The 22,506-nt window shown below is 37.3% G+C and overlaps 1 protein-coding gene across 1 annotated transcript in view; it reads left to right on the top strand.

The window, feature by feature from the left end:
• The window catches only part of ZPBP (zona pellucida binding protein), a 71,504-nt gene that overhangs the window by 24,557 nt on the left and 24,441 nt on the right, over positions 1–22,506 (top strand). Inside the window, exons 5-7 of the mRNA XM_062179030.1 lie at positions 121–339; positions 5,301–5,377; positions 15,894–16,071. Of these exons, the coding sequence (XP_062035014.1) occupies positions 121–339; positions 5,301–5,377; positions 15,894–16,071 (474 nt within the window). The remainder of the gene's footprint in view (positions 1–120; positions 340–5,300; positions 5,378–15,893; positions 16,072–22,506) is intronic.

Raw genomic sequence — 22,506 nt, 5'->3', positions numbered from 1 at the left:
AATATAACTGTATATAAATATGTAATATGAATTTATCCCAAATAATGATTTCTCTTCAATAGTTTCACTGTTTGAATTACTTAAATAACTGTGTTTTTGTCTTTCTTTAATTTTTTATAGCTTATCGTGAACCTCATTATTATTACCAGTTCACAGCTCGATATCATGCAGCTCCCTGCAATAGTATCTATAATATTTCTTTTGAGAAGAAACTTCTTCAGATTTTAAGTAAATTGGTTCTTGACCTTTCCTGTGAAATTGCATTACTTAAATCTGAATGCCATCGTGTTAAAATGCAAAGAGCCGGTTTGCAAAATGAATTGTTCTTTACATTTTCAGGTAAGTATAGATAATTTTTTATAAAAAAAACAAATTAAGAGCACATAACTATCTTAAAACTTTTTAAAATTAACAGAAGCCTTTTGAGAATATAAATGTTGAAAATTGTGTATATTACATGCTCTACTTTGATTTAGTGCTAAAAGCTCTCAAATAAAGTTGTGCTGATTCATGCATTTAATGAAAAGTTTGTTTCCCTCAAATAACTTAACTCTCACTATGATAATTTACTAAAGAATACTAATAATAATAAATAAATAAATAATACTAAGCGTGTTATAATAAGATGCGTTAGTATTAAAGGAACCATTGGACTGAGTGAGCTTTCCTTAAGCGTAATATAGAAGTCTAGTATATTTTGGAAACAAAGAATTGGACTTGCTATATAAGGACTTTAGATTTATAAATTATCTGATTATGAAAGGGCATTGAAGAACAACTGCCTATGAGCTTTTTTTTTTTTTTTTTCCATTTATTTGAGAGGCATAAAGACAGAGAGAGGGAGAGACGGAGATAAAGGTCTTCCATCCTCTGGTTCACTCTCCAAACGGCTGCAAAAGCACTAACTGAGCTGATTTGAAGTCAGGAACCAGAACCTTCCCCTGAGTCTCCCATGTGGGTGCAGGGGCCCAAGCACCTTCCACTGCTTTCCCAGGCCATAAGCAGAGAAATGCAGCAGAAGAGCAACAGCCAGGACATGAACTGGTACCCACATGGGATGCTGGTGCTGCAGGTGGAGGCTCAGCCCATTACACCACAGTGTCAGCCTCTGGCCATGAACATTGAAACATTCCAGTGGCAATAGAGTGCCCCCATTTCATTTCAGATTCTGTTGCTATCTATTTCCCATTCTTTTCTATTTTTCCTTTAGTCCTCTGCTGTTGGTGTTTTATTATACTTACCCATTTTTATGACTTCCCTCTCCCACTCCCTCCCTCTCTCCCTTCTCTGTCTCTCTCCTCTTGTCATCTAGGATTGAATTTTTAAAGACACAGTCCAGCACTATGGCAGGTAAAGCCACCACCTCAGTACTGACATTTCATGTGGGTGCTGGTTTGCGTCCCGGCTACTCCACTTCCAATCCAGCTCTCTGCTTTGGCCTGGGAAAGCAGTAGAAGATGGCCCAAGTGCCACCTAGAGGGGGTTCCTGGCTCCTGGCTTTGGATCAGTGCAGCTCTGGCCCTTGTGGCCATCTGGGGAGTGAACCACTCTCTCTCCCTCTCTCCCTCTCCCTCTCCCTCCCTCCCTCCCTCCCTCTCTCTCTCTCTCTCTCTCTCCCTCTCTCCCTCTCTCCCTCTCTCCCTCTCTCCCTCTCTCGCTCTCTGCCTCTGCCTCTCTGTAACTCTGCCTTCCAAATAAATAAATAAATCTTTAAAAAAAGTCACAGTTGAGAGACATGAAGCTTTAAGAAAAAAGATCGAGAAGTTTAAACTGATTTTCACTGTGTTTTATTATCTTTACTACTTTGTCTTCTCACAAGCCAAACAAAATAAACAAAAAGAACTTTAAAGGGTCTTCCTTACTCCTGAAACAGTGGTCTCTTAAACTCTTCAGACCCATTAGTAGCATTTAAAGGAGCTACATTGTGTTTGTTTCCTGGAATGTTTAGTAGTTCGACAAGTCCTTAGAAAACCTACAGGTATACTTGAACCCTTAAGAAAAAAGATGATATCCAATAGAAATGAGGCATTGCAGACTTGATTTGCATTTCTCTAATGACTAATGTTGTTGAGCATTTTTTTTTCAAGTGCTTGTTGGCTATTCTTATATCTTCTTTAGAGAAATGTCTGTTCAAGCTGTTTGCCAATTTTTCAGTTGAATTGTATGTCATTTTATGTTGAATTCTGATATTCTGGATACTAGCTTTTTGTTAGATATGTGGTTTGCAAATTGGCTCTTCAATTTTGTAGGCTGTCTTCTCACTTCATAGTTTCCTCTGATGTACGATTTTTTTTTTTTTTTTTGACAGGCAGAGTGGACAGTGAGAGAGAGAGACAGAGAGAAAGGTCTTCCTTTACCGTTGGTTCACCCTCCAATGGCCGCTGCGGTAGGCAGGAGCCAGGTACTTCTCCTGGTCTCCCATGGGGTGCAGGGCCCAAGGACTTGGGCCATCCTCCACCGCACTCCCTGGCCACAGCAGAGAGCTGGCCTGGAAGAGGGGCAACCGGGACAGGATCGGCACCCTGACCGGGACTAGAACCCGGTGTGCCGGCGCCGCAAGGCGGAGGATTAGCCTAGTGAGCCGGGGCGCCGGCGCAATTTTAATTTAGATGAATTTCTGTCTTTAAATTGATATGCCTAACTGTTGAGGCTTACACTGATTACTGCTGTGGTTGGGCTGCCCTCTACCCAATTTGTTGGGGTTTTGTATTTGTTACCTCTCCCCCTTTCTTTTTTTTTACTTTTTCTCATTTTTAATCTAACATTTTGTCAGATTCCATTTCTCTTCTCTTAGCTTATCAATTCTGAAGTTCAGTTTGTTTATTTACTTTTATGTCTTGTGCTTTTGGTATGTATCTAAAAATCCATTGCCAACTCTGCAGTTATTAGTATTTACCCTTTTAGCAGTTTTAGCTCTTATATTTACATCTAAGATCCATTTGGATCTACTTTTTGTATGAGGATGAGGTGTAGGTCCAGCCTCATACTTTTACTTGTAAGTCTCCTGTTCCCAGGTACTGTGTGTTGAATAAATTGTTCTCTCTACATTGAGTGGTCCTGACACTCTTACTGAAAGGCAGTTAGCCATAGATATATGAGTTTATTTTTAATTCATTGTTTTATAATTCTGTCCTTATGCGAGTACCACACCATTTTGTGTAGTGTAGCTTTTTACCAAGGTTTGAAGTAAGGAAGTGAGAGTCCTCCAATTTTACCCTCTTTTTTTTTTTTTTTGATGTTGTTTTGATAATTTGAGGTTTGTTGCAATTCTGAATAGTTTTAGAATCTACTTCTCCATTTCTGCCAATAGATAGCCAACTGGGCTTTTGATGTGTGAAATCTCTGTGTGGCTTTGGATTATTTCTGGCACATTCACAACATTAATTCTTCCATTCTGTGGGCACAGAGTGTCTTTTGGACTTAATTTCTTTTAGCTATGGTTGGTAGTTTTCAGCATGTAAGTCGTCATATACCTCTTGGCAAATTTATTCTTAAATATTCCCAAATTCTGCCTCCATTATTTCTAACACTACTGTAATTTATTTCATGTTTATTTGAGATTTAGCACCAAATAAATTATTTCTGTTATTATTTTGAACAAGCTGTTATCTGTTAGACCAATTAAAATAATAGGTTTTATTTTTACCTTCTTTTGCTCTTTCTCTAGTGCTTTCTTTCTTTATTAATCTGAGTGTTTGACCTGTTACTTTCCTTCTCTCTGAAGAACATCTTTTTCTGTTTGTTTTTAATATTTATTTGTTTATTTGAGAAGTAGAGTTACAGAGAGTGAAAGAGAGATGTGTTCCATCTGCTGGTTCACTCCCCAAATGGCTGCAATGGCCAGAGCTGGGCTGATCCAAAGCGGGGAGCCAGGAGCTTCTTCCAGGTCTCCCACATGGGTGCAGGGGCCCAAGCACTTGGGCCATCTTCTAATGCTTTCCCAGGCCATTAGCAGAGAGCTGTATCAGAAGAGGAGCAGCCGGAACACCAACCGGCACCCATATGGGATACTGGCACTGCAGGTGGAGGCTTAGCCTATTACTACACAGCACTGGCCGCAGGTCTGCTCCACTTCAGATTCAGCTCTCTCCTAATGCACCTGGAAAAGCAGTGGAATGTGCATCCACATGGAAGACCAGGATGATGCTCCTGGCATCTGGCTTTGTTGTAGCCATTCCAGTGGATGGAAGATCAATCATTCTCTCCCTATCCCTCTCCCTTTCTCTCTCCCTTCCTTTCTCTTTTCTTCTCCCTCTCCCTCTTCCCCCCCTCTCCTTCTCCCTCCTTCCCTCCCTTCCTTTCTCCCTTTCTCCATTCCTCTCTCTCTACCCCTCTCTCCTTTTTTTCTGTCTCCTGCCTTCCCTCCACCCCTCCCCCTCCTCTGTAACTCTGCCTTTTTCAAATAAGTAGAAAGTAAATCTTTATAAAAATAAGAAATGAATTAAATAGATCTTTAATATGAGACCTTTTGGTTTATCTTGCTAGGACTTGACTTCTGCCACAGTCCCACCTCTTCCTTTTCCAGTGTTGTTATTATGGCTCATTTTATCCTGAAAATTTGCAACTAGAGATTAAGAATTGAGTTACATGACACACTGTGTTATATATAGGCAAAACATTGAATTAATACAAACCCCTACTTTTATATGCATATATATGTTATAAAAGTTGAAATAATTTGGCCGGCGCCGTGGCTTAACAGGCTAATCCTCCGCCTTGCGGCGCCGGCACACAGGGTTCTAGTCCCAGTTGGGGCACCGGATTCTATCCCGGTTGCCCCTCTTCCAGGCCAGCTCTCTGCTATGGCCCGGGAAGGCAGTGGAGGATGGCCCAAGTGCTTGAGCCCTGCACCCGCATGGGAGACCAGGAGAAGCACCTGGCTCCTGGCTTTGGATCAGTGCGATGTGCCGGCCGCAGTGCGCCGGCCGCAGCGGCCATTGGAGGGTGAACCAACGACAAAAAGGAAGACCTTTCTCTCTATCGCTCTCTCTCTCACTATCCACTCTGCCTGTCAAAACAAAACAAAACACAACAAAACAAAAGTTGAAATAATTCTGTTAATATTTAAACAATAGCCAAACATTAATTATCAACAAAGTTGATTAATTCTTAAGTTCACTGTAGAAATGATGTTTTATTGGCCTTCGGTTTTTTGCTGAAGAAGAATGATTTGGCATTAGGAAATTCATTAATTTTTTAGTAGAAGAGAAATATTAAATAAATAATAAATTCAATTTTTTGAAAGCCAGTTTAAATGTTGTGATACAGCGTATGCCCCATGATGAAATATATTTTCTCAGTTTCATCTCTAGATGCTGAAAAAGGGCCCAAGCCTTGTTTAGATCATAGCTGTGAAGCCTCCAAAAGACTGTCTAAGGTATGTTGTATGATGCTGGAAAAGGGGAAAAGGTTGAATGAACACAGTATGTAAGTAAGCATCGTAGCTATTTATAAAATACATTGAATTCCTATAGGGATTCAACAATAAAAATAACATTTCACTCAACAATAAGTGATAAGAAACGAACAGAATTGTTATTTTATAATATAGTTCAAATACAGCATATCATAATTGATTATATGAAGAAGAATTGTTTGGTCTTATTTTCCGTTGTCAATAGTTTATAGTAATTTTCAAGTAGAATTCAGTCCCTGTTACTCTTATGCATCCTTAAGTATAGGAGAATCTGAAATACAGCATTTACATTTTGCTCTGTATCCAGCATCCTGTGTGTATGCTTAGAATGAAATTTATGCTGTGACTTCCAGCCTCAACCTAAACCTAATGTAGTTCTCTGTTTTATATTATACCTAACATATTACTCATTCTCAGTCACTTTATGGCTGTATTTGCCTATGTCTAATGATGCTTCACTGACCACAAATGCTTTATAAAATAAGTATTTGGTATATACTTACATTATGATTGTTGTAAAGATTTTCTGCTGGGGCCAGCCTTGTGGTGTAGCAAGTTAAACCTCCATTTGCAACACTGGCATCCCATAAGGGTGCTAGTCTGAGAGCCTATACCCCCATGAGAAACCTGGAAGAAGCCTCTGGCTCTTGGCTCTGGCCTGGCTCTGACCTGACCATTGTAGCCATTTGGGTATGGAAGATTTCTTTCTCCCTCTCTCTTTCTCTCTGTCTCCCCCTTTTGCTGTAACTCTGCCTTTCAAATAATAATAATAATAATAAAAAACTAAAAAAAATTTTTCTTTAAAGGTACAGGTATTTCATTTTGAGGTCAGTATCTATTATTTTGTCCAGTAAAGTTGAAATAGATGTTATTTCTTAATTTATACTCCCTAAGCCTCCTGAAAGATTATTAAAATCATTAATCTATGTAGCCTCTCATATTTCCATTGGAATTAGCTTCTCTTCCCTGGGATAGATTTTTCTTTTTTCTGGAAATAGGATTTAACTTTTGGGCAACCAAAAGCAGAAAACAATCTATTTTTTGTTTTGTTTTGTTTTTGTTCAGTCATTTCTGAATATATGAATACTGTGCTAATGATTGTGCAGTTAACACTGAACACATATTTTACCTTCTGTTGGTCTTTAAGCTTTTAAATCGTTGAAGAACCCAGGTTAGGATAATTTGTTTGGTAGTGGTGTAGGTTTGTGTTTAAACTCAGTAGGGAAAGGAATCTGACCCCTTTTGCTATTTTCCATGAAGGTGGTCTAGGGTGATATCCATTTGTAGCTTTCTTAGGTACTTTTTAACATTGGGAATCAATGTTGCACTTTAAATAGAAACATAGAAATAAGTGAAACCATCTCTAAACCATGAAGCTTTGAGTGAATGAATCCATTTGCCTTGGAACATTGCCTGATTATATTGAGTTCCTGCACAAACATTCTACCTGGAGGATTTTCCTGTCTGCAAAATGTTTTAGGAAGTAATCTATCTTTCAGTTGTAAAATAATCACATATTTGGCCCATTATATCAAAATAAAAACTTATAGCCAGTATTTTCCTGGATTAATTATTTTGTAAAACATTTTGAGAGAGAATTATTTTAATAATAATTAAAAAAACAGTTTGCCATTTCCAAGCAAGAATATTTTCATAGAAGCACTTTATACCTTCACGTACAAATCTGACATGTGTCTTTGTTTATGTCATTATGTCGATTTTGAACTTTAGGACTTTTTCATCTTGCATTAATTTCTTACATATCAGAAAAGGGAGTCCTTTGATTTTAGAAGGATTTTATAAGTATGGAACTGAAACTGTCCCAAGTTAGAGTAAAACAGATTTCCCTTGGCGTATTTGACTCAGTAATGGCATAGATGGCTTTTCTAAGATTTGATCCAAATAAATTAATTTCTTTTTAGGTGAACCATTTTCTTTTCATTATTCTTATTGTCAATCTTTATGACAGCACCACATTTTTTTTCAGTACTAGGTCTATATAGCAAGGCCAGTGTCAGTAGTATAAAGTACTTTATCCTGATTCTTTGTCAGGATTCACCTGGATATTATAGATCCTTCTCATTTACAGAAGCTTTAGAATAAGCATGTCACTTTTGGCAAAAAGGCCTTGAGTCTTATCAGTCTGGTGAGAATGATCATTTTTACAATATTATGTCTATATCTCTGAAAGTGGTATACCTTTCCATTTATTTATGTTTTAAATAGAATACCACTGTTTTTGTAGTTTTCTAGTATAAAGATCTTATATATTGGTTGCTAAATTTATTTCTACATAAGTACCTGCTCTTGTAGTGTGTTTTATGGCTAAATTTCCAAAACAAATTATACTTTTTTACTAAAGGAATAGATATATTTGAATTTTCATTTTATTCATGTTTGGTAAGATATTTTTCAGGAAACTCACGTATCACATTTAGATTTTCAAAATTTTTGGCATAAAATTATTTCTAGTATTACTATTCTTTTAATATCTATAAGACATGTAGTGACAATCTTTTCTGGTATTGTCAGGTGGTGTGTGTTCTCTCTCAAAATGTTTTTTGATTACCCTTTTTTTGATCCATGAATTATTTAATTTGGGATAATTTCATTTCTAGATATTTGGGATTTTTCTTAATATCTCATTGTTGATTTCTAGTTTAGTACTGCATAAAGTTCTGTTTTTGTTTACCATATTGTCTAATTTTGGGATAAATATGTATATTTAAAGGAGTGAATATTCTGTAGTTGTTGGATGTATTGTTTCATAATTAAGTAAACGTAACTGATAGTGTTGTTCAGTTATCTGTCAGGAATTGACAAATTTTTTTTTTTTGTAAAGGACCAAATAGTAAATATTTTAGACTTTATGGGCCACACAATGTCTGTCACAGCCACATAGTGCTGCCTTTGTGGTCCAGTAGCAGGTGTAGACAGAATTTAAATGAATGGGCAGACAGCACTCCAGTAAAGCCTTGTTTACAAAAACAGCTGACTGGCTAATAGCTATAGTTTGTCAACCCTTGTTTTATGTTTTTCCTGTGTGTGTGTGTGTGTGTGTCTTTGTGTGTGTGTGTGTTTGTCTTATTCTCTCATTTACTAAACGATTAGGTTTATTTCTTCTTTTAATTCTCAAAATTTTTACTCATGTTTTGAAACGTCATTGCTACAGATTATAGCTTTTCATAATGTTGTGTATTCCTTACAATGTGATTTTTATCTATATATTATGCCCCCATATCTCTTTTAGTAAATATATAATGTGGTTGTCAGTATGCTTGGATTTCTGCCTGCCATGCCACTGCTTTTCCTCCCTTTCCCTGTGTTTGTGTGGCAGTATTTCTACTCCTTCTTTCTTCCCCCTTTGCACCTAATGACATAAGGGCACCCACTAGGCCCCGCCTCTTCACATGACCACATTGAGGACCACAGGGAGACAGATCACATCCAGGCCATTATATGCATCCACTATCTACATCTTTAGTTTCTCATAGTGCATTTAGTGTTGTACCCTTCCATGAAATACAGAGACATCGTGGTTTTATAGGTTCACTTAGACCTCTCGTGCTTATGTACCACCCGTGTTATGTGGTGTGTATACACACACACACACACTATATATATATACACACACATACACACACACACTACATGTGTAATAAGTGTGTATTATGTACTATCTGTGATATGTGGTGTGTGTATATATATACACACACACTATAGATATATTGTATATATACTACATGTATAATATATGTGTATTATGTACCATCTGTGATTTGTGGTGTGTGTATATATACACACTGTAGAAACATTGTATATATACTACGTGTGGAATATATGTGTATTATATACTGCAGAATACAGTGTTAGGGCATTTGCTGCTAAGTATGTCATATGTTTTTAAAATATTAAAAGAATAGCGATCTTTTGTATTTGTTAAGGCATTTAGTTTTTCTATGCTTACTATTCTTTCTGAAGCTCAGAGTTTCTGGTATTATTTGCCTTCAGACTTGAAAAAAATAGTGTATTTATTCTCCTTCATTCAGGAAGGATATTTTACTGGTTAGAGAATTCTTGTTTGATGATGTTTTAAATTTTTATGTATTTAAATTATATATGAAAGGCGGCGGAGGGGGTAGACAGAGATCTCCCTCCTCAAATGTCTGCAACAGCCCAGACTGGACTGCACTGAAGCCAGGATCCTGGAATTAACTCTGGTCTCCCACATGGGTGTCAGGGACTGCAGTGCACTAGCACATTGCCGGATCAGAAGCAGAAGAGACAAGCCTAGAACCAGGCACTCCCACATGGGATGCAGGCATCCCAAGCAATGACCTAGCCATAAAATAACTTCATAAAGTAATTTCAGGTCATGAAGTAATTTTGGAATAAATCATTTCATTTTTACATGGATCAAAGCAGACAGAAACTCTTATCCTTAGTTTCGGATTTTCTGGTAACAAATTTTATTTATCAATAAATATTTTATTCCAAACATTGTGAATTTTATGGTACTGGCTGTTTGGAATGTAGGTATAATGAATATTCTTGAAGATTCTTCTGGAACATAATTTACTTAGAAAACAATTCTGGTTTCAAATATTGCCCTCATGACTTGTGAAGCAGGATCTGAGCAAATCCAACTATTCTTTCTACCAGGATAAGATGTTTCTGTCTGCTTCTCCCAAGACTGGGGAATTTTGAGCTTTTCCTGTCTGCCTGGTGGTAATAAGTAGCATTTCTGGCTTGGCATGTTCTTTAGGACTTACATCTCTGTCCCTCTGAGTGCTTCTTCTCAAGTCTTGAGAAGATTCTGCACAATATGCTGGTGAGTACTCAGCTGACCCATTGCGGTTCTGTCTGTGCACTGCTCTCTCGTGCCAGTTATTTCTGCTGCTCACAGTAGTCATGGTGGCGTCTCCAGGCTCTCATTCCCAGCTCTTCAACCAGAGTCTTCCTGCTTTCTTTTCCCTTATCAGCACAGCGGAGTTCACTCATGGGTAGTTAAGTGAAGGGAATCGGATGACTCACCTTATTTGTTTCTTGCCACAGTGAGACCACACCGCTTCATTTCTGATATCCAGTGTCTTGCCAAGCATTGTTTAACATATTTCAGCTATTTTTGTTTATTTTTAATTGGAAGTCCTTGTTACTCTTTCTTAGCTAGAGGCAGAAGTCCTCTGGATAAACCTTTGAATCTCAGTGATAATATGTTCTCATGTCACTAAATGCAAAATGAAGAATGGATTCTCTTAAGCAACTACCCCCCTATCCCCCATATGTTTAACTGATGTAAAAGTTATGGGGAGTGGAGATAATAAGGAAAAAGTGTTCAATAATTCTGCCTATTATTTCTTACAAGTTTTTCTCCCCAGGCTTTAAAAACCTTCAGGATTAAGAATTTGGGTTTCTGTCAGGGTAAATACTGCATAGCACATATGATGAAGTTCTTGGAAGTACCAAATTTTACCATGGTAACATTTTGTAGAACTTCCCTAGATTTTGTGTTTTCTTCATTTCTGCACAATGAGGTAGAAGCTTAGTGTATGAGTATTCTAGAGCTGTGGTAACAAACACCATAGACAGTATGTCCTAAACAGCAGAAGATTTTTGTCTTACAATCTTGGATGCTGGAAGCCCCAGGTCAAGGTCTTTGTGGAGTTGCTTTCCTCTGAGGGCATGTCTCCTTGGCCTACACAAGGATGTATCTTTACCCAGTTTTTCCTCTGTGTGCGTGTGTGTATGTATTTATCTCCTCTCTTTATGAAGACCCTAGTCATGCTTTATGAGAACCTGTTGAGATAGTCTTGTATTTCCTTTATTGCTTATTTAAAGATCCTTTCTCTGAAGGTTTGTATCTTTTGTGTATATTCAAATACAGTCATTTTCTGAGGAACTGAGGATGAGAACTTCAAAATAGGAATTTTGAGTGGGGCCTGATTCAGTTCATTAGAGTTATAGTCATCAAAAGTTAAAGAGCAAGTTATAGAATTTTTGTCTTCTTCCTTTATTCCATTCAAATTACTACTTGTACAACTTCCTGCTTGTGGATGAGGTTGGAATTTATTAAGCTAATGCATTGCACTTAGCAGTGAGATGGTTAGAAAGCAGTTTTGTTATTAGCCCACATTAGAGAACAGGTAGCATGATAGGGAATCTTGCAATAGAAATCATCTGTTGCTTTTTATTGTCTTTGTCTAGAGAAGAAATTATAGGCCTTCTAATATAAAGTGATATACTGAATTGTAGATTTTTACTTAATATAAATCAGGTTGGTACAGTCATTAAAAAAGCCTTTAATCAAATGTTTCACTCAGCAATTATTAATTGTTCTCTTTTTTCAAATCTGTAATTAGACTTTTAAAGTTTAAACACATATGTTCTATATTTTTTTCCATTTTGTGACTACTTCTATTTGTATGATTTTCTCAGTAGTTACTTTATGAGTTACAATTTCCATACGTATGTTATCAGTGTACTGGAACTGATATTTTACTGCTTTACAGAAGGAGCAACCCTTCACTCTGTCTATTGTCCCCACTTGATAAAAGGTAATTATCTTGGGGCCAGTCTTGTGCCACATAGGGTTAAGCCACCACTTAAGATGCCAGCATCCTGTATCCAAGTGCTGGTTCCATTCTAGGCTTCTCTGCTTCTGATCCAGTTTCCTACTATTGCTCATGGGAAAGAGTGGATGATGGCCCAAGTACTTGGATTCCTCCCACCCATGTGGGAGACCTGTATGGAGTTCCTGGCTCCCAGTTTCAGCCTGGCCCAGCCTTGACACTTGAGGGTATTTGAGGAGTAAACCAGTGATGGAAGATCTCTCTGTCTCTCTTCTGTTTCTCTTCCCTTTTCCTTCCTCCCTCCCTCCCTCTCTGTGTCACTGTGCTTTTCCAATCAATCAGTCAATCAATTTTTATATTTTTTTAAAAGATTTATTTATTTGCTTGAAAGACAGAGTCACAGAGAAGCAGAGGCAGAGAAAGAGAGAGAGAGAGGGAAGGAGGGAGGGTGGGGAGGAGGGAGGGGGAGAGAGAGAGACAGAGACAGAGACAGGTCTTCCATCCGCTGGTTCACTCCCCAGGTGGCTGTGCTCCTCAGATGTCTGTGCTGATCTGAAGCCAGGAGCCTCCTCCGGGTCTCCCACATGGGTGCAGGGGCCCAAGGACTTTGACCATCCTCCACTGCTTCCCAGGTCATAGCAGAGAGCTGGATAGGAAGTGGAGCAGCCAGGACTCGAACCAGCACCCATATGGGATGCTGGCACTGCAGACGGCAGCTTCACCTGCTACACCACAGCACCGGCCCCAATAAATAATTTTTTAGAAAGAAAATTGTCTTAAGTATTTAATCTGAGTGCATGGAATACCACATCAGATGGTGGTATATAATTTTGCTTCAAAATTTGGTGAGGAGAAAGATAACCTATTACCCTGGGATAGTTCATTTTATTTGTCAACTTGGCTATATTGAAGAATACCCAGATAGTTGGTAAAACATTATTTCTGGCTTTTCCTGTGAGGTTTCTGGAGCTGATAACCATTTCAATTGGTAGAGTGAGTAAGATGGTCTTCCCCGGTTGAGTGAACATCTTTGAATTCACTGAGCGCTTAGATAGAACAGAAAGACAAAGGAAGGGATTGCTTTGGTTTGAGCTGGGCTATCCATGTTCTCTTGCCTTTGGACATTTGTGCTCCTGCTTCTTGAGCCTTTGAAAGTGGACCAAGAGTTAAACCGTCATGCCTCTCACATTGGAACTGGAGTTTATACCATGATCTTTCCTCATTCTCCAGTTTACAGATGGAAAATTTTGGGACATTTTGGCCTTCCTAGTTATATGAGCCAGTAGTGATCAGAGATTCATTACATATAAGTAGGATATATAATATATATATTAATAGGAGATGTATAATAAATACATATTAATTCTGCTTATCTGAAGAACTCTAATAAGTGATTGGTATCTTGATTGGTTCTAGAGGAACCAAATTTTAAGAATAAATTTTCTGAATTGATTCTGGGGTTTGTAGAATTGTCTCATTATTATATTTAAAGATGTTAATGACTCTGTTTTCAGTATTAAAGAAAGTACTGGGTCTCCATAGTTGAACTCTGTATGGAGTGATGCAAAATGTCTGCCCTGGATATTCCTAATCAGCTGGTTGCTCTAGGTGACTCTGTATATGATACTTTCCAACATTTTTGGAAAACTAAGGAATGTGACATTGGTTTTTCACTTCTAGTGTTGCTAGACAAAGTGTTGAAAGGAAAGAATGAACTGAGGGATTTGAATTCCAAGCTCAAGCACCACATAAATAATCTAAGATTTTCTAGGTGTTCTCTGAAGGAGACAGAGGCCCTTAACTTTTATAGCTTCAGGACTGGATGAAAACCAGATGCAGAACCTCATATATCAATTAATTGAATTATAAGGCAAGTTGACCTCTCAGTCTCATAGGGTGTCTGCTGTTAAAATGAGGGCATTGCTTTGGGAAGAATGGGTCCTCTAATTTGGGAAGGGGATGTGTGAGAAAATCCTGATAAAATTTGAGGACATTGTGTTCTTATATTTTGAGGTGTCTTCTTTGCCACTGGAATTCATCTTTCTGTCCCCCAGTGGAATCCCCAGATTCAATGTTGGAAACTCCTTTCTAACCATGGTGTCAGACTTTCCACCTCTCTCTGAGAGGATTAAGTTCCAACAAGTCTCTAGAGGTGAAGTCCAAAGTACAACACATAAGAAAGTACACTAAACTCTAAAAGAAGTACTTGAGTTTTATAACTTCTACAAGTACAGGTTTATGGAATGTGTGTGGAATGAGTATAAGTATGAGATAATGACAGAAGGAGCATCAAGTTGCATCAGGCAACTTTATTGAAATGGGCTCACTAAGTAGGATGTTGCATTCACTGTTGATGCTCAAACTCAGAGGAAGTCACTGGGTTCCATGGTGGAGGAGACCAAGTGGAGGAGTTAACCAGATAGGCTGGCAGAGTCAAAACAGTGACCAGAAAGTCTGATGTGCAGACCTTTGGCGTTGGCCAGTTCATCCATTGCTAGAAGTAAAACAGGAAGCATACTGAATTCTTCCCTGATGAGTGTAAGTAGAAAAGTTCCATGTCCTAGTGAACCAAAGTCTGACTCAGATCATGAGCACACAGACTCAGGGCCCCTGAGGCAGTTCCTAGACTGCAGCCAGTGCATAGTCTCAGCACCCTTGAGAGAAGGAGCAGCCAGGTCTCTTCTGGTACACTGTCAGAAATTTAGACAATTAAGTTTTATCCTTCCCCAAAGGGACCCTCTGCCTGTTACCAGGGTAACTACACTGGGGCAAAGGAAATAAACGATTTGGGAACTATTGGACAACAGGGTGGCACATGTTCATTTACCTGTACTCCTAAGTAACATGGAAGTGCAGGTAGGAGTGCAGCAAAACTCAGACTAACAGAGTGTTTGAACTCATGATCTTACTTCATGCTTGGGTACATGGAGATTATCAGCCATAGACAAGTATCAGCCTGTTGTTAATTTTAGGTGTAAAACCAGTATAACTATTACAAATATAAAGGTGATTATTATCAGAAATGATTGCTTAGTTATTTTATGACCATAATTATTAGAACATAGAGCTAAAAGTATAGCATATGTTATATTTTCCTCTCTCTTTTAAAAATATTCATTTTTATCTATTTGAAAAGCAGAGTAACATACAGTGAGAGAGAAAGATCTCCTGTTGACCTGGTCACTCACCAAATGCCACCAGTAGACAGGGCTGGGCCTGGCCAGGCCTAGGCCAGGAGCCTGGAACTCCATGTGGTTCTCCCATGTGGGTGGCAGGGATGTAAGTACTTGAATTAAGTACTCCTAGGCTGCATATTAGCAGGAAGATGACAACAGAAGTAGAGGATCTGGGAACTCAGGTATTGCACAATGGGCTGCAGACATCCCAAGTGGTGTTTTGACTGTTGTTCCCAAAACTCATCCCTCTCTCTGTCCTTGAACTTAATTTCTCTTTGTGGAAAGAATGGAGGGAATATTTCAGAATATACCTGACAAATATTCTTCAAGTACATTTCTTCAAGTACATTTAATTCTTAGTCCTTTATTTAGACTACATTTAATTTCAAAGAGCAGTCTTGATTAAGTGCTCATTTTGATTAAGTGCTCATTGCCTATCCATATACCATTATAAATTCAGAATGCCCAAAGAATTTGGTAATATATCCAAATATATATTTTTGGAAATTTTGTGTATTTTATGTATTTGTATTCAATAAAGTATATTTGGAAATACTTGAGGAATGTAGATGCTATCTTTTCATTTTCTACATGTATTAATATCCAGTGAATGCTGGAAAAAAAACAAGGACCTTGAGAGTTCTTTGTTTTGCTTCTAAATCCATATGCAACCTTTTTTATTTTAAAATTGTATTTGTGGCTAATACTTTTTCAAATTGTATTATATTTTAGGCTAAAAATCTCATAGAGAGATTTTTTAATCAACAAGTAGAAGTGCTTGGCAGACGTGCAGAACCACTGCCTGAAATATACTATATTGAAGGTACTCTCCAAATGGTATGGATTAATCGCTGCTTTCCAGGGTATGGAATGAATGTCCTGAAACACCCAAGATGTCCTGAGTGCTGCGGTATGTAATGAACTGTGATTTTATTTTGTAAGTTGATGAGAATTTACTTGTCTTCATTATGTGTTTGAAAAGACTGTGTGAATCAGAATATGTAAGAGAAAAAATGTTGTCTTAATTTTGGCCTTGGTATTAAAATTACAGCAAGGAGGGTCAGGAGTGTTAGGCAGTTGTTTAGGAGGAAATATAGATAATATTTAAGAGTTGCCTCAAGTTGCTTACCCTTAAAAGAGGCAAATGATACATCTTTTAGAATGAATTACTGAAGAGTTTAGTTAGTGTGAAACAGTCTAGAGATCTTTGTAACCTCTTTTTTTCCTTTTGAAATAAATATTGATTTTTTTAAAATTACCATTTGCCTTTCTGAGTTTTGATCCTAATGATATAGGGTCTGAGCCATTCTCTGGCATTCATCTATTTTCAGCCTTACTACAGAAGAGAGTTCTGTAGAGATTGTCGGCTTAGGTTGAGTATGGTGGATCAAAATCTTTGCATTTCTATTATCAGGAGTTGAGTGGGCCAAATGAAGTTTAATCTTAAAAGATCTTCTGGTGTAAATATTACTAAGTTAGTGCCACTTTCATTCAGTCTCCACTGATTATTTGCTGCTTTCTACTGACTCAAGTTGGATTTCAAAAAAACCTTTTCATCCAGTAATGTACCAAATATTCTCTTTTAACCTTAGTTTATTTGATTTGATTTTGCTTTAAATTATTTTTTTGGTTTTGTTTTTTATTAAATGTATAAAATTTAATGAAACATACTATAAATAGAAAATGCTGTTAACCAATAAACACTTTCAAATACCAACTTTGTAGCCAGTTTGATAATTGGTGATTATTTATGTCACTTTAGAGCATGCATAATAATGAAGTCTGGAAATACTAAATAAATACATATCTATCCATTTGGCTATACTTATATGCATTTTTATTTTTATTCAAAGAAGACTTAAAATATATGCATCTTATTAATTACAAGAATTTTGAAATCATTAAGTATAGTTCTTGCAAGCAAAATGATAGCTTTAAGTCTAAGAATTATAAATAATTTTATCAGTAAAATTTTTGCATATATGAAAATTTGGATAATAATACACTTTTCAGGTTCTCTGCTTTCACCATGTAATAATATTCTACTATGTGCTGTGCTGTTTGATCAAATTCATTAGGTAATTTTTAATGAATATGTTTGATGTTCCTCTTAGTGTTTGTTTTTATTTGATTTTTAATTTATTTATTTGAGATAGGGAGTGCACATTCCCATCTCTGGTTCAGTCCTCAAATGTCTATAATGGCTGGGGACTGAAGCTGGGAAACAAGAACTCAATCCAGGTCTCCCATGTGGGTGGCAGGAACCCAGTTACTTGAGCCATCATCAGTGCCTCCCAAATTCTGCATTATCAGGAAGCTGGAAAAAGAGCTGGTGCATCAGGTGTTGAATCAAGGGGACTTCGATAAAGTAAGACACATGTGCAGCCTAACTGGCAACTTAAGCTACTAGGCCAAATGCCTGCCCTGAGCAATTATTTTATTCCTGTCACCAGATCCCATGAGAAAGAATCAAGAAAACTTTATACATAAATTTATACATAAATATCAAAAATATTTTATCTCTATAATACTGTTTTGTTCACCCAAATGTGTAGTTTTTGCCCATACATTTTAGAGACATAGGAGTTATAAACAATGAAGGAATAAGGGACAGCTAAACTGCAGGGAAGAGAAGGAAAAGATTATATGAAGGAAAATGAGTTAAAGAGAGGAGAGATTCCAGAGGTTTAATTTAATTGAGATAAGACTTTCTTGGTGATTTGAGATGTGAGCTAGTTACTTTGAAAGATTCCAGATGAGCAAGCACCATCCAAGCAAGAGCATGGGTGAGGTTATTTTACTTGGTTGGGGCTGGAGAGTTAGTAAGAGCTGAGGTAATAGTAGGCCTTGAAAACAAATTAGAAAAGTTGAAATTCAATATGATTGTCAGAATCATATCTTTGAGTAGAGGGAAAAATAAATATTAGTTGCTCAGTAAATTTACTAACTAATGACTTCCTACATTTCATTTTCTTTATCCAATGGTAAACAAATATTTTAATTTATAATTAGATTTGTGCAGTTATCAGCTCTGAAATTCATTCAGCAAGCCTGAACTCCCTTTTGTGAATAAAATTTATTAAATAAAATGTGATATTTAGATCCTAATTATATACAGTAATATTTGTGTCTATTATATAAGGCCATCATTCTAAACTTCTAAAAAAGCAAACTGTTCAAAAAGACATTTGAATGGCTCTCTGATTTGAAATATAATATATCCAGGATGACAACAGTTATAGCAGCCGACCTACTAAATGAACATAAAATCTATTTAGGTATGAAACAGAATAATAAATAAAGCAAATAAAATATATGAAGTATCATGAAATGACGTATCAGAATATAGATCCATCATGTTCATGTTAACAGAAGTTTGAGACAAGACATGTTTATTACATGAGGAAATTTGTTTACTTTCTTAAACAGTTTAAACCAAATGTTTAAAAAACATGAAATCTGCTCTTTTTCTTTGGGTATCTTTTTTTTTTTATTAAACTTTTATTTAATGAATATAAATTTCCAAAGTACAGCTTATGGGTTACAATGGCTTCCCCCCTCCCATAACTTCCCTCCCGCCCGCAACCCTCCCCTTTCCCGCTCCCTTTCCCCTTCCATTCATGTAAAGATTCATTTTCAATTCTCTGTATACAGAAGATCAGTTTAGTATATATTAGGTAAAGATTTCAACATTTTGCCCATATAGCAACATAAAGTGAAGAAACTACCATTGGATTACTAATTATAGCATTAAATAGCAATGTACAGCACATTAAAGACAGAGAACCTACATAATTTTTTTTCAAATTAATTAATTTTCTATGCCATTTCCATTTTCTTTGGGTATCTGTATTTGCTTATTTACTCCTTACTTTCTTTTAGATAGCAGACAAAGATCGTTAGCTTATAAATTATGGAGACATTTTTTACACATAAAATTTTTCTTATTTCTAGTTTATGTAGAATTTTTAATTAGTCTCCACTGTAAAATATTCCTTCATATTTCTTATTATTATACAAATTATTTTTCACCCATTTTGACATGGCAAAGCAAATATTTTAAGTAAATATGTGAATTATAGATGTCTGATAATTTCTTTTTTTATTTTAAAAGACTACCCCAAAGCCAAGTATTTTTTTTAAAGATTTATTTATTTATTTGAAAGTCATAGTTACACAGAGAGAGGAGAGGCAGAGAAAGAGAGGTCGGTCTTGCATCCAATTGTTCACTCCCCAATTGGCCGCAATGACTGGAGCTGCGCCGATCTGAAGCCAGGAGCCAGGAGCTTCTTCCAGGTCTCCCATGCAGGTGCAGGGGCCCAAGGACTTGGGCCATCTTCTACTGCTATCCCAGGCCATAGCAGAGAGCTGGATCAGAAGAAGAGCAGCCAGGACTAGAACTGGCGTCCATATGGGATGCTGGCGCTTCAGGCCAGGGCATTAACCCGCTGTGCCACAGCACTGGCCCCAAAATTTCTTTTTTTTTTCCTAAGGATTTATTTATTTATTTGAAAGTCATAGTTACACAGAGAGAGGAGAGGCAGAGAGAGAGAGGTCTTCCATCTGATGGTTTACTCCCCAATTCGCTACAAAGGCCCGAGCTGTGCCAATCTGAAGCCAGGAGCCAGGAGCTTCTTCTGGGTCTCCCATGCAGGTGCAGGGGCCCAAGGACTTGGGCCATCTTCTACTATCTCAGGTCGTAGCGCAGAGCTGGGTCGGAAGTGTAGCAGCCAGGTCTCGAACTGGTGCCCATATGGGATACCGGCGCTTCAGGCCAGGATGCTAACCCACTGTGCCACATCACCGGCCCTGATGTCTGATAATTTCATAAATTATATCACGCATACTGCAACTAAAGATTGCACGAATATATTTTGTTTCAGATAGAATTTTGACAAAACACAGATTTGGAAATGATTTTAATTTGTAATTCTGTTATTTCCATTTGTTTTTTATTTTCTTTTTATTGATTGACACAATTATATATACATATTATGAGATAAAATGTTTCAATACATGCATACATTGTGTAATGTTAAAATTAGAGTAATAAGCTTATCTCAAACATTTATCCTTTCTTTGTGCTGAGTACATCAAAATCCTGTCCTACTTTCAAATATACATTATTGTTATCTGCAGTTAGCCTACTATGCCATAGAACACCAGGATTTGTTCTTCCTGTCCGGTGCATGACACTGTACTCAATGACTTTCCATTCCTCACTCTCCCCTGGCTGCCCACCTCCGCTCTGGTAACTTCTATTCTACTCTCTACTTCTTTGGGATAAATGTTTTTAGAGTCTGTATGTCTTCAAAAAGTTCATGGAAATTACAAATTAAACAAAAAAAAGTGCATGGATGTCAGTTGTTTTGCACCCTGATGAAGTCATAGTAATTTTTTAATGATAAGGCTGAACAGGATGTTATTTGGAGAATTAGGAAAGACATGACATCAGTTTGAAAAGGGTCTTCATTAGACCAACAGGAATTTTGCTAAAATTAAAACAAAAACAAAGGTCAAATTTATGCTGAATCTTGGGATGAAGTTTGGTAAAACCATTGATTCTTTCCAGAAAGTTTATGGGGGCAATGCCCAAGAGAATCAACAATTTACAAACTTAACTCATTTTTTAAGAGTTTATTTATTTATTTGAGAGATAAAGTTACAGAGAGAGGAAGAGACAGAAAGAAAGGTCTTCTATCTGCTGGTTCATTCCCCAAATGGCCACAACAGCTGGAGCTGAGCCGATCTGCAGCCAAGAGCCAGGAACTTCCTCTTGGTTTCCTACATGGGTGCAGGGGCCCAAGTACTTGGGCCGTCCTCCACTGCTTTCCCAGGAAGTAAGCAGAGAGCTGGATTGGAGGAGGAGAAGCCGGGACATGAATCAGCACCCATTTGGGATGCTGGAGCTACAGGCGGAGGCGTAGCCTACTGTACCACAGTGCCAGCCCCAAACCTAACTCATTTTAAGAAGGGACAGGGACAGGATGATGACGTTGAAGAGGAAGCCTGGGTGACAGACTATCCACATCAACTTGCGGGGAGCAGAAGTAACTTGTTTGTGCCCTGCTTGAAGAAGACTGACAGCAGTAGAAATGATAGCACCATGGGCATCTCAATGGATTAAGCTCACACAATTCTGATCGAAACATTAAAGTGCAGTAAACTTCCTGCTTGATGCCACCAACTGTTGTGCTCAGATCAGATGCAGCAAGAGCAGAGCTTTCATTGCAGATCTTAAACAAGCAGGATCAAGTTCCTGAGGCATTTCTTAGAAGAGTTTGGTGAGGAGAGGAAACACGGCTTTCCCAGTATGATTGTGAAGACAGAGCCCGATCAGTGCAACGGCTACCAAAAGGTGGAAGTGTTGCAATCAGCACAAAAGCACGCTAGTCAAGAGCAGAACCGAGGGCCCTGGTTTTCTGGATGCGTCCTTCTTGCTGACTTTCTGGAGGGCTAAAGAATGATAGGAGAGTGTTTGAGAATGTTAGCCAAAGCCTTACCTGAAAATGGGCAGGAAAGCTTCACCATAGAGTTCTACACCAGGACAATGACCCTCACTTTCTCATCAAAAAGGGCAATTTTACAAGGGTTCTGAGAGTAAACCATTACATAACCGCCTTGCACTCCTGATTTTACTGCTTCTGATGTCTTTTTATATCCTTGTGTTAAAATATCCTTGAAGTGCAAACATGTTTTCATCCATAAATAATGTAAAAAAGACTGCATTGAGACAGTTAGAAATTCCCAGAATGTTCACTTTTTAGGGATGGACTAAATGGTATCATTACTGACAAAGTGTCTTAAGTGTGATTTGGCTTATGTTGAGAAATAAAGTTTATATTTTTTATTTTCCATTTATCCATGGATTTTTTGATGTTCTGTAGTATGAATGAGATTATACTGTATTTGTCTTTCTGTGTCTGACTTATTTCACATCACCTAATGTCCTCCAGATTGGTCCATGTTATACTAAATTATAGGATTTCAATCTTTTTGGGGGCATCCATATTATTTATATATTATATATATATACACATATATGTCGTTTGTGTATAATCCATATTTATGACTTTCTTTATCCCTTCATCTGTTGTTGATGGATACTTAGTTTTATCCATTTCTTGGCTGTTAATAGTGCTGCAGTCAACAAGGGAATGTGAATCTTTTCAACAGATTTCTTTTCCTTTGGTATATACTGAGTATTGAAGTTGCTGCATCATAATTTTTAAAGAGTGTTAAACAATTTTATGCTAATAATTTTAGCAACTTTCGTGAAGTTCTCATAACTCCTCAAAATACAAGTTCAAAAAATTGACATGGAAATAAGCATTTTTGAATAGCT

Source organism: Lepus europaeus, chromosome 20 (assembly GCF_033115175.1).
Source record: "Lepus europaeus isolate LE1 chromosome 20, mLepTim1.pri, whole genome shotgun sequence".
In the NCBI taxonomy this organism is placed as follows: domain Eukaryota; kingdom Metazoa; phylum Chordata; class Mammalia; order Lagomorpha; family Leporidae; genus Lepus; species Lepus europaeus.
The sequence above is the reverse complement of the archived record's forward strand: the minus strand, read 5'-3'. Positions and strand labels throughout refer to the sequence as shown.